The sequence below is a fragment of the Hordeum vulgare genome, chromosome 6H (assembly GCF_904849725.1).
Source record: "Hordeum vulgare subsp. vulgare chromosome 6H, MorexV3_pseudomolecules_assembly, whole genome shotgun sequence".
NCBI lineage: Eukaryota > Viridiplantae > Streptophyta > Magnoliopsida > Poales > Poaceae > Hordeum > Hordeum vulgare.
Window position 1 is genome coordinate 412,777,127 of NC_058523.1, and position 13,965 is coordinate 412,791,091.

At 49.1% G+C, this 13,965-nt stretch overlaps 2 protein-coding genes across 2 annotated transcripts; one reads left to right on the plus strand and one right to left on the minus strand.

Moving 5' to 3' along the window:
* The first annotated feature begins 1,980 nt into the window (after positions 1-1,980).
* On the plus strand, positions 1,981-3,487 carry LOC123402445 (acetylglutamate kinase-like). The gene has a single exon (XM_045096369.1). It carries the CDS (start codon positions 2,247-2,249, stop codon positions 3,279-3,281), a length of 1,035 nt encoding a protein of 344 aa, XP_044952304.1. The 5' UTR covers positions 1,981-2,246; the 3' UTR covers positions 3,282-3,487.
* A 129-nt stretch (positions 3,488-3,616) lies between these two features.
* On the minus strand, positions 3,617-6,257 carry LOC123402446. Its single transcript, XM_045096371.1, has 5 exons — positions 5,712-6,257; positions 4,767-4,986; positions 4,540-4,633; positions 4,051-4,285; positions 3,617-3,809 (listed from the first exon to the last, which is right to left on the minus strand). Exons 1-5 carry the CDS (start codon positions 6,086-6,088, stop codon positions 3,779-3,781), a joined length of 957 nt encoding a protein of 318 aa, XP_044952306.1. The 5' UTR covers positions 6,089-6,257; the 3' UTR covers positions 3,617-3,778.
* Positions 6,258-13,965: the final 7,708 nt, after the last annotated feature.

The window sequence follows — 13,965 nt, forward strand, 5'->3', positions numbered from 1 at the left end:
AAAAAAGTGTTTGCGGGCCGACGTGGGCGGCGGCCGAGCAGACCCCGCATAAACGGACTCGTAAAAAAGGATATTCAGTGAATATCTTTTTTTACGAATCAGTTATGCGTGGTTTGCTCGGTTGTCGTCCGCCGCCGACCGTAAATCAGTTATTTGTATTTCAACTTCGAGCATGAAAACACATTTATTTGCTTCTTTATTTTCTTCAAAGGCATTGAATACATAATAATTCATCAAATCTTTGCTAAAATAGCAAGTCTAAAGAAAACAAGAATTACAATTAGGCATTTTAGAAGATATTCAACTTTCATAACTAGTCGCACTACTTGGACCAACATCTTCTTCATGCATTCGTTATTGATGTGTGGATTCTTGATCTTACATTCTTCATTCTTCGACTTTGATTCTAAAGAATTATACGTTGCTTTCCCTCTAATTTCACATGCAACCGCGTCATTAGTCTCAATTATACTAAGGAGTGCACGAACATCTATTAAGTTTCTTCTTATCAATAAATCGATGTATTCTTTTTCTCAATACCAAAGTGAACATCCACCTTCCTACACTGTCCATGTGCAGTCGTCGCACTGTATGAGCGGCATCGGCAAGCCGGCGAGCCGCTGCGCGAGTATCGAGCCCGAGCGACGGCCGGAAGAGTCCTTGCCGGCAAACCGACGATGGCGACTAGAGGACAAACCAGTACCTGTATGTGGCGCTGGCGCTTTGTTGGGGCTGTGCGGGGTGCTCGTCGACCAATCCATGATCGGAAATGCCAAATCCATGGCCGCGAGAGACACCCGCTGATCTGAGCTTTCCAGCCAGCCGAGACACGAGGGAGTGGTGGAGGTCAATCTCGGGTGTGTGGCGGCCCACCGGCGTGATCCCGACGGCTCGTATGGCCGGAATCAAAGGCAGCAGCCCGACGACGGTGGGTGGGGAAAAAGCGCGGGCTGGAATGTCCCACTCACCAACCGTTCCCGATATATATACAGGGCACCGACGGAGCGAGGGGGAGAACTTGCGTTTCCGGAGGTTAGGGTGGGCATTTTGCCACGCACCTCAAAAACTTTTACGGATCGGAAGCATTTGCGAGGTCTGGTCGGACATCATTTTCTGCACCGATCCGTATTTTGACAGTTATTTTATGGATCAGGGCATTATACGGGGTCTGGTAGAGATGCTCTAATTCACGATTTTATCACCGGTTTTCAACCAGATATCCGCGGGAGTGTACAGTGGGCCATATGAGGAGGCCATTTGTAGATGTTTTAAAAGATCCGTATCAATTTGCAGGATTATTTAAAGATTACTAATCAAAGGACTGCAGAAAAGATGAAAAAAGACACGAATAATTTTCTATCACCGGTTTGAAAGGGCCGGCTAGGTCGCAATTCTATCACCGGTTTCCAACCGAGATGTCCGCGCGAGTGTATAGTAGGCATACGAGAAGGCCGTTTGTAGATGTTCTGAAAGATCCGTATCAATTTGCAGGATTTTGTTTGAGATTTCTAGTCAAAGGACCATAGAAAACATGAAAAAAAGACACGAACGTTTTTCTTAAAGGTTGCATATACGTTTGGTTACAACTCTAGTTCGTAGGATTTTTCGTTACAATCGATATTTTTTACTTTTGCTATAACCATGTTAATTTTTGTTACAACCGGTATCATGTTTTGTTGCAATTGTTCACTAAAAAAATTGCATACACGTCACGTAAATATTTGCTACAACCGGCGTTTGACTTTTGCCACACACACCCTCAGCTTCGGTTTTTTTGCTACGATCATCTAGATATTTTTTTTGCTACAAATTTTATTTTTTATTGCAACCGTTAAAAAAATTGTTACATCGCATCGAAATTTTGCTAGATAGAAGAGAAAAATATTGCATACGAATCCAACAGTGCGGACGACGCGAGTTGATGGATCCTGCGGCTCGCGCGGGCCGGCCGAAAATTTGGGCCGGCCCGCCGGCGCAGATCACCCGCTTTTCTTAAAGTCTTTGACCGAAGAAACAGCCACGTGCTCGTGTCAACGGCAGCCGGTTCGCAGAAGCACACCCGCTCCGCAGTCACCACCTACTCCGCCCGACGCTCCATCTACAAGTACCGTCTCTTCCGCTGTGCCGCACCCGCACGCCCAGCGCCGAGCACCAACCCCTTCCCTTCCGTTCAGGCAAGCAAGTCGTCGAACACCCCGGCGGCGCAAACACCGAGGCTCCCCGTTGGCCGGCCACCGACCGCAGCAATGCTCCTAACCAAGCCCCACCCCGCCCGCATCCTCCCCTCCGCATTCCTCCCGAATCCTAACCTCAACGCTGCCCGCGCCAGCACCCTCGCTTCGCCCGCGCCCCATGGACGCCGCGGGCTCCGCGTCTCGGCCTCCTCCCTGGCGCCGGCGGGGCCGGCGTCCGCTTCCCATCCAACGTCCGCGGCGCTGAACCGCGTGGACGTTCTGTCGGAGGCGCTCCCCTTCATCCAGCGGTTCAAGGGCAAGACGGTGGTGGTGAAGTACGGCGGCGCGGCCATGAAGTCGCCGGAGCTGCAGGCGTCGGTGATCCGCGACCTGGTCCTCCTCTCCTGCGTCGGCCTGCGCCCCGTGCTCGTGCACGGCGGCGGCCCGGAGATTAACTCCTGGCTGCAGCGCGTCGGCGTCGAGCCGCAGTTCCGCAACGGCCTCCGCGTGACCGACGCGCTCACCATGGAGGTCGTGGAGATGGTGCTGGTTGGCAAGGTCAACAAGCAGCTCGTCTCCCTCATCAGCCTCGCCGGCGCCACCGCCGTCGGTCTCTGCGGCAAGGACGCGCGCCTCCTCACCGCGCGCCCCTCCCCCGACGCCGCGGCCCTCGGGTTCGTCGGCGAGGTGACGCGCGTCGACCCCTCCGTGCTCCACCCGATCATCGCCTCCGGCCACATCCCGGTCATCGCCACCGTGGCCGCCGACGAGACCGGGCAGGCCTACAACATCAACGCCGACACCGCGGCGGGGGAGATCGCGGCCGCCATTGGCGCCGAGAAGCTGCTGCTGATCACCGACGTGTCCGGCATACTCGCGGACCGGGACGACCCCGGGAGCCTGGTGAAGGAGATTGACATCGCCGGCGTGCGGCGGATGGTGGCCGAGGGGAAGGTTGGTGGGGGGATGATACCCAAGGTGGAGTGCTGCGTGCGGGCGCTGGCGCAGGGCGTGCACACGGCCAGCATCATTGACGGCCGCGTCCCGCACTCCCTCCTGCTGGAAATCCTCACCGACGAAGGAACCGGCACTATGATCACTGGCTGAACATTTTCGCGGCATTGTTTTCTCTTTTTTCTACTGTATTTTTGTTCATTGGTTTGGATGGTTTTGTGTGAAGGGTTGCTTCACGTGTTGTAACTTTGAGTTTTCGATTCGAATTCTGGATGAGGAACATATGTGACAGATTGCAACTTCATGCAGGATATATACAGTTTGGCGGCAATAATACAAGATCTGCCACTGGACTATTAGTATCTTCTACAACTACAGCTATGTGAATTGGTTAGTACTGCTGTTCTAGTGCCGGGTTTGACGTCCGGCATGCTCGCTAGGCCGCTCAAGCTCTACATATGTGCTGAAAGCAGCATTACACGACGAAGAATACCCAATGACTTTCAGTTACATAAATAAAAAACACACACAAAACAAACAATACCTTACAACAGTTTCATGACCAAATGTTTACAGCCCGGTAATAATCAATGTACAAGTTTCGTGTGCGTGTAAATCATGAGGCCTGTGATGTCCTACAAATCTTGCATTCACCGCACTTCGAAATCCCACGGCTCATAACTGTATCCAAAAGCACCAGGAAACAAACAAGATAAGCACACTGCATGCAAGCTTAAATATTTAACTACAATCAACCATGGTTACCACGCACACACCGGCAATGTAAATTCTGGGCCTTTCAAACCAAGTCTGCGTGATCAATCTTGACTAAACTACGCTCACTAGATGATGTGCCCCTGCACCATAACTAAAGAGGCCATGAAAACACTGAAATTTAAAGTCGACGGGTTGTTGTGCTCACTTGGTACGAGCAACGGCCACCACGATGAAGACAAACACCGAGAGCATGAAAGACACCTTCACTGCATCGTTGTACAGGTCGGGTTTATCTTCTTCGCTTTGAGGGTGGAAGAGCATGCTGACAATCTTCGATATATTATCGAAGAATTCCGTTATTTTTGCCTGGGTGTTGGCAAGGATCCACTTAAGCACTGCAGCAGGACCACAAGGGTTTCCCTTTCTATTAACTTCTTTGCCTGAAAGATGTGGTAGAATGCGGTAAGACAAGGCATGCATGTATACCCGGACGTAAATGATAATACAACTGTGATACTTAATAATTTTTGCAAGAGCACACAAATCTGACCAAAATAGTCATTAGATGGCATCTGCCTGACTACTCTTCTAGGAAAAAAAAATGGCACTCTCTTCTAGGAAAGAAACAGATATATGTGATACTGTTTTATGCCAAACAGAGCTGCTCATCATAAACATTTCAGTGTAAACATACCATCCTGGAAAGATCTCCTGAATTCTTGCACTGCCTCGTTATTCATTACAGCATCCCATACAGTCCTATCACATGACAAGGACATAACCATTTTCTGCAAAGTAGAGAAGAACTGTTCAGAAATTTGACAGTACCTCAAAACTTGGAGGCACAATAACACAATAGTGTTACAGGCAAACATGCAGTTTCGGAGTACATGAAAATAGGTTAGGGCAGGCCTCATTCACCTGAACATTAGGGTCTCTTTGCAGTAGACGGAAGGCATCCAAAACATTCCTATGCTCCCTGGTCAGAAGAGCAGTTGAGTTCAGAACATATGCAGCAGGTTCGACCCAATCATCTGATCCTGATGAATTGCTTGATGAAGAATCCTCTGAGTTTGACAACAATGCTATTTGTTTCTGAGTTTCATCTGAATCCACATCATAATAAGAACCCTCAAACACCCTGAATACAAAACAGTAAATCAATTAAATGGAGAGTAAGAGCAGAAACTGCATCTAAATGATCCCTTCTTAGCATAATGAGTTGTTGGATAAAAGTCTATAACACCTGTATTGAGATGAGTATCTCACAGATGCTGTCAGAAAACAACAAAACAACAGAAGCAATCATCAAAAGTAGAGAGATTGATCTTTTTCCTATTTAAAGGTACAAGCACCATCTAACCCTGATTGAAAGTTGCTGCGCTCAATACTTGCGGATCCTAACATCATATAACGTCCCAGACAGCACATAGCCAGAGCCACTAATTAACATTTATAACCAAATCATGGGTTCGTGATTGTCTCATTTTGGTGGGGTTTCAATTTCAATACATGACTGAAAGTTCCAGCGTATATCCGCGTAAATCAATGAAGTACTACACGATACTGCCCATGAGATCCATCCAATCATGGCAAGGAAACGAATCAGTACCATAAACAGCACGCAGACAAAACAACACGTTGTGGGAGTCGTTTTTGTCGTTGTGCCCGAGAGGAACTGACTTTCTAAGATCATACTACAGAAGTCTGAAGTCTGGAACTGAATCGAATTCATATTTCATATGAGCAATTTTAATTCGTCAGGCCAATCGCCAGCACATGGGAAGGGGGCACGAAAACGCGCATACAAATCCTCCAGTCCAATCTAAGCAAGGGAGCGGACGAGCGGGAGCAAAGGAATCTTACTCCTGGATACTAGAGAAGGCGGCGCGGACTTCGTCCCCGGTGGGCGGGGACCAGAACACAACCCTGTAGTCGCTGTCCACCTCGGCGTCGCCGGCGCCCGGAGCCGCGGCGACGACCTCCTCCCAGTCGTCCTCCCCGTCCCGGCGCAGGGTGCGGGATTCCCAGCTCGCGGCGGCAGAGACGGCGGAGGGCGGGGGCGGCGAGGTGGCCCGCAGGAGCATGCCTCCGCCGCGCTGGCGGCCGCCGGAGGGGGCGGCCGCGGGGGACGTGGCGGAGGTGGAGGCGCCGGCGCCGGAGCCGGAGCCGCCGAGCCCGGACGAGGAGCGCACGGCGCGGGTGGCCACGCGCAGGAGGTGCCGGCCGGGCGGGTTCCTCATCGAGCCTGTCGGCGGTGACGACGGTGAGGGCTCGCCCTCGCCTCTGCTATCCAATCCAATCTTCTTCTGCCGCTGGCGCCGCGTTCTGACTGCTTCGTCGCCGTGCGCTGCGTGTGTGGGGGGATAAGGAAAAAACGAGGAGGGAGTATTGACAGGGAAGTTGGTTGCGGAGGAACCCGTTGCGGTCTGGTTTCATATCTAGGAGGAGGGATAGGGAGGTGGAGTATTGCTTGGGGTCACCCAACTTGCACCACCTCGTTCGGTTCCGTGCGGCATCCAGCGTGCTCATTGGTTGCTTTGTTTTTCCCTCCTCCTGTTTTCTCTATTTTTATTATGATGAATGCTAGGCGTTTTCAGTTTTGTAATTCAAATTGAACTTGCTTTAGTTCATCAAACAACAACATCGCGTGAAGCGATGCCACAAGATTGAAGTGGTTGTGTAGAAAATAAAATAATAAGTATAGCCGATCTTTAGCATCTACACAAAGAAAGCATACACGTTGGCAAAATGAAGAAACAAGTCCTTGTGAAATCTAGGTAACATAGGTTTACGTGCAATATGCTACTCCCTCCATTCCTTTATATAAGGTTATTTGTTTTTAAATAAAATTCCACAATGTAAGGTGCATTTCTTGTAAATCCTTGTAATTTTCTTATTATTCCTCCAGAAAAAGAAAAGTATCTCTCTCATGATTGCATATATCTCTAACTGTATCAAAAAAGGGAAACTATCTATGTCTTGATAGTGTGTATCTCTTACTTTCCTAGACTCATTGATTTTCTTACCACTAACCAATAAATTATTCAAGGGTAATTTTGTCCAAACACCTCTATAATTATGTGCGTTGAAAAATTGGAATTGTTAGAGACCCCCAAACCCTAACCTTTCTTTCTAGCCTCTTCGAATCTCGAGGACGAGATTCATTTTTAGTGTGGTAGTTTGTAACATCCCAAAATTATAAATTTTGGAATGTTAATATAATTATTAGATTGATTGTTTGTTTATTTGCTGAGTGACTGAAACTTGTGTGAAATTTGAAACTTTTCGAAACTTTTGAATGAGAGGGAATAAAATGACTTTCCCCTTCTCCGGTGAATTCAAATTCAAGCTTTTAAAAGCAAAGAGAGAAGATGACGTGACTTCCTCAACTATAAAGAATTTGAACGGATAATTGCATTGAATTCTTTTGCATTTCCATTCGTTTTCTTCGTGCAAGAAATGCCGGGAAATTCTTTCGTCTTTTGTTTTGCATTTCCATCGCGCGAGAAAAGCCCGGAGAAAACTCTCTTGCACGCAAGAGAGAGAGAGCGGAAGAAAACGACACTCCAAAAGTGCGGGCAATTTTTGAAATGTTGGAGCCAAGAAAACCCAAAGTTCTTTTGCATAAATAATTGCAACAAGAAATAAAGCAAATTTGGGAATTTCTGAAAAAAAACATTTTTTTTAAGTTTTTATTTTAGCTTTAAAAAAATGTTATTCGGGTGGGGATTCTTTTTCTAATTTTTTTGGTATATAATACCATATATAGATATTTTGATTTATTTTCTTTTTTTAGCTTTTATATTTTTCTGTTTGGAAAGGTTTAATAAAAGGAAAGCCTTTTTATTTTTTTTCTCTAACCTAGCCGCCGCCCTGGGCGCATCTTAAAATCGGCCGCCCTGCCCCTTATTCCCCCCCCCCTCCCACTTACCTGCGGTTCCCACCCGAACCCTCTCCCCACGTCACCCTTCTTCTTCTTTCTCCCTCCCCCTTCCTATTCTACAGTGAGACCGACTCCTCCCCAGTACGAGATCCCTCCCCGATTTTTCTCTCCCTCTCTTACCTTAGCAGCACCCCGCCCCTTCCCCCTCCCACTGCCCCGTGGCCCCCACCCGACCAAGCCTCCCCCACGTCGCCTTCCTTCTCCTACCTCCCTCCCTTTCCTTCTCTGCTGCACCCGACCGAGCTCTCCCGAGAAACAGGGATTTCTTCCCCGAGAACCTCTCTCTCCTTTCCATAGCCCCCCACCTAGCCTATACAAAGCCCCTACCCTCGGCCACCCCGTTCCCAACCCTAGTCGCCGCCGCCGCCGCCCGAAGCCGCCACCGCCACGAGTTGCCGCCGATGCAAGCTGCACCCTTCGGCCTCGCCCTCGAGGAGCCCCCCCCCCGAGCCCCTTCGCTCCACCGCCGCCTCCCTCTCGGAGGAGGACCCCGCCGCCACCTCCCCCGAAGCCCTCCACCGCCCGGAGCCCCCCTCCCTCGCCGGCCAGCCCGCCCCCGCCGGAGCAAGTTGCTGCCAGCACCCAGCCACGGTAGCTATCTCCCTCTCTCTCTGTATTTCATGTTTTGTTGTTTTTAGCCGTTATATCTGGGATATGAGGCCTAGATTAGAGCACTAGGTAACCATTCGGTTTAGTCCAGAAAAACCAGTAGGTTTTTTGGTCACTTATGAATTAACCAGCGAACTTTGCTAGCCTTAGGCCGTTTGCCCGAAGCCATGCAACAAACACCACCGCAGCTAATAGCATCAGGACACGTGTACCTCTTTTTTAGCACTAGTAGTTTTGTATTTTTCTGTCTATATTTCAAAAACAGAAACTTTCTGTTTTGTTTTGGCCACAACTTTTGATCCCGAAGTCCAATGACATTGATTCTTTTTCCAGTAGCTCACAAATTTCCTGTAGTTTTTAAAAACATATAATTTGTCTATGTGTGAAATTTTCAAATATAAGTTAGAGCAGATTTAGTTAAAACCTTGTTTTGCCTATTCCAGGAGTTTGAAAAATGATTTTGAGTTGATTCTTTTTTATACTGCTTTCTAGTGATAAAATATTACTGTGGTAGAAGTTTCAGAATTTTTAAAGTATTTTTACTGGTGTTTTCAATAGAAACAAGTTTCTGCCATACCGTCGCGCATTGAATTCTTTTGCGTAATCTTTTGCAAATCATTGCATGTGATGTTATTTTTACTTGTGCATGATTGAAGTGCTTATGGTGTGCTTTGTGTTTGTATAGGTAGATCATCCGGAGTGCGAAGCGTGTTATTTAGAGACGCTCGAGCAGGACAACTATAATCAAGGCAAGTCATTTTGATCATGTTATTTTACCTATGTTTTCGATGCATAGTAGATCACCTTTCTTTGCCCAATTGCATGCTGCCTAGGTACTTGGAAACTTTAGTATAAGTTGTAGCATCATGTGGTAGGAACACAACAACCCCGATACTTGGCCCCGGGACGATAATTTCTTATTGCTATGCTTGAGTAGACGGGTTATCGGTTGAGTGTATATCACGAGCGATGCGAGGTTGATATAATAACCAAGACCGGACTAAGACAAGATTTTCAAGACCTCGGACGCAATGCAACTCTGGGTGAAGGACGGTTGATCGGCTCCCTGGAAAACCCAGTGGATGCCCGGGATGCTGGAGAGGCCATGTCATCCTGCGGAAAGCTTCACCCAGGCTCGAAGAGACAGACGGAGACTTCAAGACTCAAGGCTTACCTGCACAGCCACAAGTCATTATGGGTTCTGGCTTGGTTGGACAACGCGGCGACTCTGGACAGGCGGTGCTAGCAGATGTAGACGAACGGTAGGAATGGATGGGCACCGACAAGGGATTCAGAGGGACCCGTTGAAAGACCATGTTTTGATCATCCGGTCTTCAAACACCCTGAAGTGCGAGGACAAACCCGGAGGCGATCAAATCTTGTGAGGAACGTGTCCAAAACTCTGCAGAATACTCAAACCTAATCGATTAGCCGTGTCCACGGTCATGGACAACTTGAGCCGAAGGCATTGAATTTCCCCTGAACTCTCGACACAACTTAATAATGATGTGGGTGTTAACAACTATTCGGGTACGAGAACTGGTTGGCGGAACCATCTCGTTAACAACAAACATTGTAGTAAATTTTGCTTTCAACCCCTTTTGTTGTAGGATAAAACTGGCTTTATGCAAAACTTAGCTCCACCGGCCAAATATGCATGTAGAGATAGTTGATTATTATTTTACTCCCTCTCTTTGATGACTTGCCGGCATATTCAATATGCTGACCTACACGGCTGCAACGTCTTATGTTGCAGATATTTTTCTTCGACGAGTAAGAGTACGATTCAGGGTTACGGTCTACACTCAACTTGCCGTTGGTGTTTATTGGGACTCCACTCCCTTGACTGCTTCCGCTGAGATATTTAAGGTATATATCAGTTTTACGCTATTTACATGTGATTGCACTTTGATATATACATTGATGTACTGTGTGTGCCAGCATACTGATCCAGGGATGGCACAGATACACAGAGGCTTGACTCGTTTTGAGTCGGGTCGCTACAATTGTGTAATTGTATCGTAGAAAAACAAATGATTATTTCAACGAGGTTTTGAGTGCATGCTAAATTATCCATAAAATCTTTGGTACAAAGAAATCCTTAAGAAAAAATATATGCATTAACCGAACATAAAATCACATGGTTATGTTCCTTGTGCGGAAACCAGCCCAACAAGGTTGGAGCCCTAGATCATGGTGTTTGTATTTTCTTGATTTATTTCAGGTTTTGCAGCTTCGTCAATCTCAAGATTTTGCGTCGCCTTAATACGTCGAAGGTGTTCGTAAAGATAGTGTGTACATTTACAGTGACGATTGTATGTGCATGTATAAAAACATTTATGGTTGTACTGTGTTCAAAAAAAATCTGAGCGAAACAATATACGAACCGAATTGACCAACATAACCAGAAAATAAATAATACAGTTTATGGGGCCATGGACTAAAATCCGACGTGGACGAACTACGTTCCATTCGCTCCTTTGTCGGACGTTGCTTTGCCCTTGTGGGGTACGATTTGTCCACGTCACCGCTTTCCCAATCACCCATGCAGGACGGTATCCATGTACCGAATTTGCCTGACATGCAGCCCGAGAAGTAGACCGTCCGACCCCACATGGCCGCACGCCATTGCTTTCAGAATCCACACACGCTACTCTAGCCAGCTGCCAGCTGCCAGCTGCCAGCTGCCAGCTGCCAGCTGCGCCGGCGACCCAAAGACGGCGGCGCCGGCGAAAGTTTCAAAATGGCGCGTGCTTAATTAAGATTTAAACCGCGAGCGCGTGCGCCTGACCGGTGTCTTCACGCCATTACGCACCGCGCCCGACCGCCGAGGTTAGCCGTGGTGCACCGAGAAGATATAGCTGGCGTGCGCCGGTGTGCATCGTGGCGCTGCCAGGTGGGCATACGTGGAAGAACCGGCAATCCAAATAAGCCCGGGATGTGCAGGGGAGAAGCAACGTGTCGGCGGCCGACGGGGAAGAAGGGGCTGACAGAGTCGACGGCGAGTACGAGGTCGTACGTCGCGTGCAACCTTGGTCGGTCTCCATCGCATGCGTGCTGAGGAAACACGGCCGCGTTAGAGTCCGAGATGAAGTTGGCACGATGCGGGATGACGTGACGGATGTGTGTTGTTGGGTTAGAAGACAAGTTCGTGAGATCAAGGCTACACAAAATATGTCAAAGTACGGGAGTAATTAGAGCAGTTTAGCCAAACAAGCCATTTGTGGCGAGACCAGCTGAAATATCAACACAACGTCCCCAAACACGTATACAAAAGAGTTAGGCAACGAAAACATGTGTCTTTCATCGAAGACGAGACGCTTACGATGATTTCACAAATCTTAACATGATAAATTGGATCATTCTCTTCAATGTGCTTAGAGCAACTCTAGCACACCCCACATCCCGCCGGCCCGCAAAACGCGTTTGCAGTTTACGCAAAACCGCTTTTGCGGGCCGGCGCAGACTAACACAGATGCAGACCCCGCATAATGGACCCGTAAAAAATATATTTGCGGAATATGTTTTTTTACGGTTCGGCTTCTGCGGGTTCTGATCTGGCGCAGCTCCTCCCGGCCCGGAAAACTTAAATTTGCAACTTAAATTGATCTAGCACAATGCTTTTCTTTGCTTTTGCAAAAACATTATAGATACAAAAGATATCACCAATTCTTGGCTAGAATAGCAAAATCAAAGAAAACAAAAACCACAAGTATGCATTTCAGAAGATTTCCAACTTCCACAACTGTTCCCACTAGTTGAATCAATATCTTCTTCATGCACTCATTGTTGATCTGCGGATTCTTGATCTTGTTTTCTTCATCCTTCATCTTTGGTTCCAAAGAAGTAGAGGTTGCTTCCCCTCTAGTTGCGCATGCAGCCGCATCATTGCCTTCGATTGTACTAAGGAGTGCACTAACATCTATTAAGTTTCTTTCTATCAACAAAACAATGTATTGGCCTTCCCAAAACCAAAATAAGCATCCATCATCCTACAAAAGAATGAGGAAGCTCGAAGTGAGCTACCGCAATTGAACTAAAGAATGAGCTATGAAACGAGCTACCGCAAGTGCACGTACCCCGTCGTTTTCGCATTTGTAGAACACCCATCCGAGGTGCGTCGGCGTGCCCGAAGTGAGCCGCAGCACTTGGCGCCGGCAGTTGTCGCACTGTATGAGCGGCATCGGCAGGCCACAAAGACGTTGCGCGAGCGCCGAGCCCGGTGGACGGCCAGACGAGTCCATGCCAGCAAATCTTCGACGGCGGTGGGCGGACGAACCCGTGCCTGCATGCGGCGATGAGTCCTTGCCTGGGCTGCGAGAGAGGCTCTCCGACCACTCCATCGCCTCGGGCAGCAACCGGCGGCCGGAAAAAGACAAATCCGGCGGTCCGCGATGAAGTGCCGCAGATCTGCAAATCCGCCGGCCCGCCGACGAAGGGGGGAAGGGAAGGGAGACCTCGTGCGCGTGGCGGCCTTCCGGCGTGCTCCTGCCGGTTGCTGTCGCCGGAATCTTGGGCGACGGCCGACGTTCGGCGCGAGGGGGGAGAGGAGAGGTGGTTGATGGGAGAAAGCGCGGGATGAAATGTCCCCCACCAACCGCTTCCGCATATATGCAGGGCACCGCAGTCGCGAGGGGGAAACCCGCGTTTTCCCGGGTTGGGGTCGGGATTTTGCCGCGCCCCCTAAAATTTTTTGTGGGCCGGGGCGGGATGCGGGGTCTGATTGGGCTGGTTTTTCCGCCCCGACCCGCATTTTGGCGGTTATTTTACGGGTCGGGGCGGGATGCGGGTCTGCTAGAGTTGCACTTAGACATCTCTAGCACATCTCGTAAAATCACAAACTATAAAACTGGGATACGGGTCGGAAAAAGGCATTTTAAGGATTCATTTTAGCTACGACCCAACAGGAATTGTAAAACAATCTGCAAAATTGGGATAAAGAGCTCATTCCTCCGGTCCGACCGCCGCTGCCCCTTCCTCCAGCTGATCGTGCCGGCCACGCTGGCCGCGTCCAACCCCATCGGCCGCGCCCCATCGCCCGTCGGCCGTGCCCCGTCGCCCGTCGGTCGCGCTCAGCCTCGTCGGCCGCGTCTTGTCATCCTCCGACCACGTCCCGTCACCCGTCGGCCACTCCCCGTCGCCCGTTGGCAGTGTCCTGGTCTTTTGTCAGCCGCGTCGGCCGAGCCGTGCCCCTTTGTCGGCAGCACGGTGGTGAATTCCGACGAATTTATGGCAGATTCCAGCAGCCAGGCCGAGGTCATGGGAGGCCATGGTGAGGTTGAGCTCGTCCAATTCAAACTGACAGCGATCGATTGCGGCGTCCAACGGCCTTTTCCGGCGTGCGGTGATGAATTCCTGCGAGTTTATGGCAGATTCCGACAAACTCCACGGCGACATGTTTGCTCCGACGAGGTTTGTCCCGTATACGGGCCCCCTTATGTCCGCCTTCCAACCTTCAAAAATAAGGGTTTCGGGTGTGCATTTCTAGTGTCCTTTAAAAATTTTACAGGTTGGACCACTTTTACGAGTTCTATTCTGGACACTTTTTGCGACCAAAACTGTAAA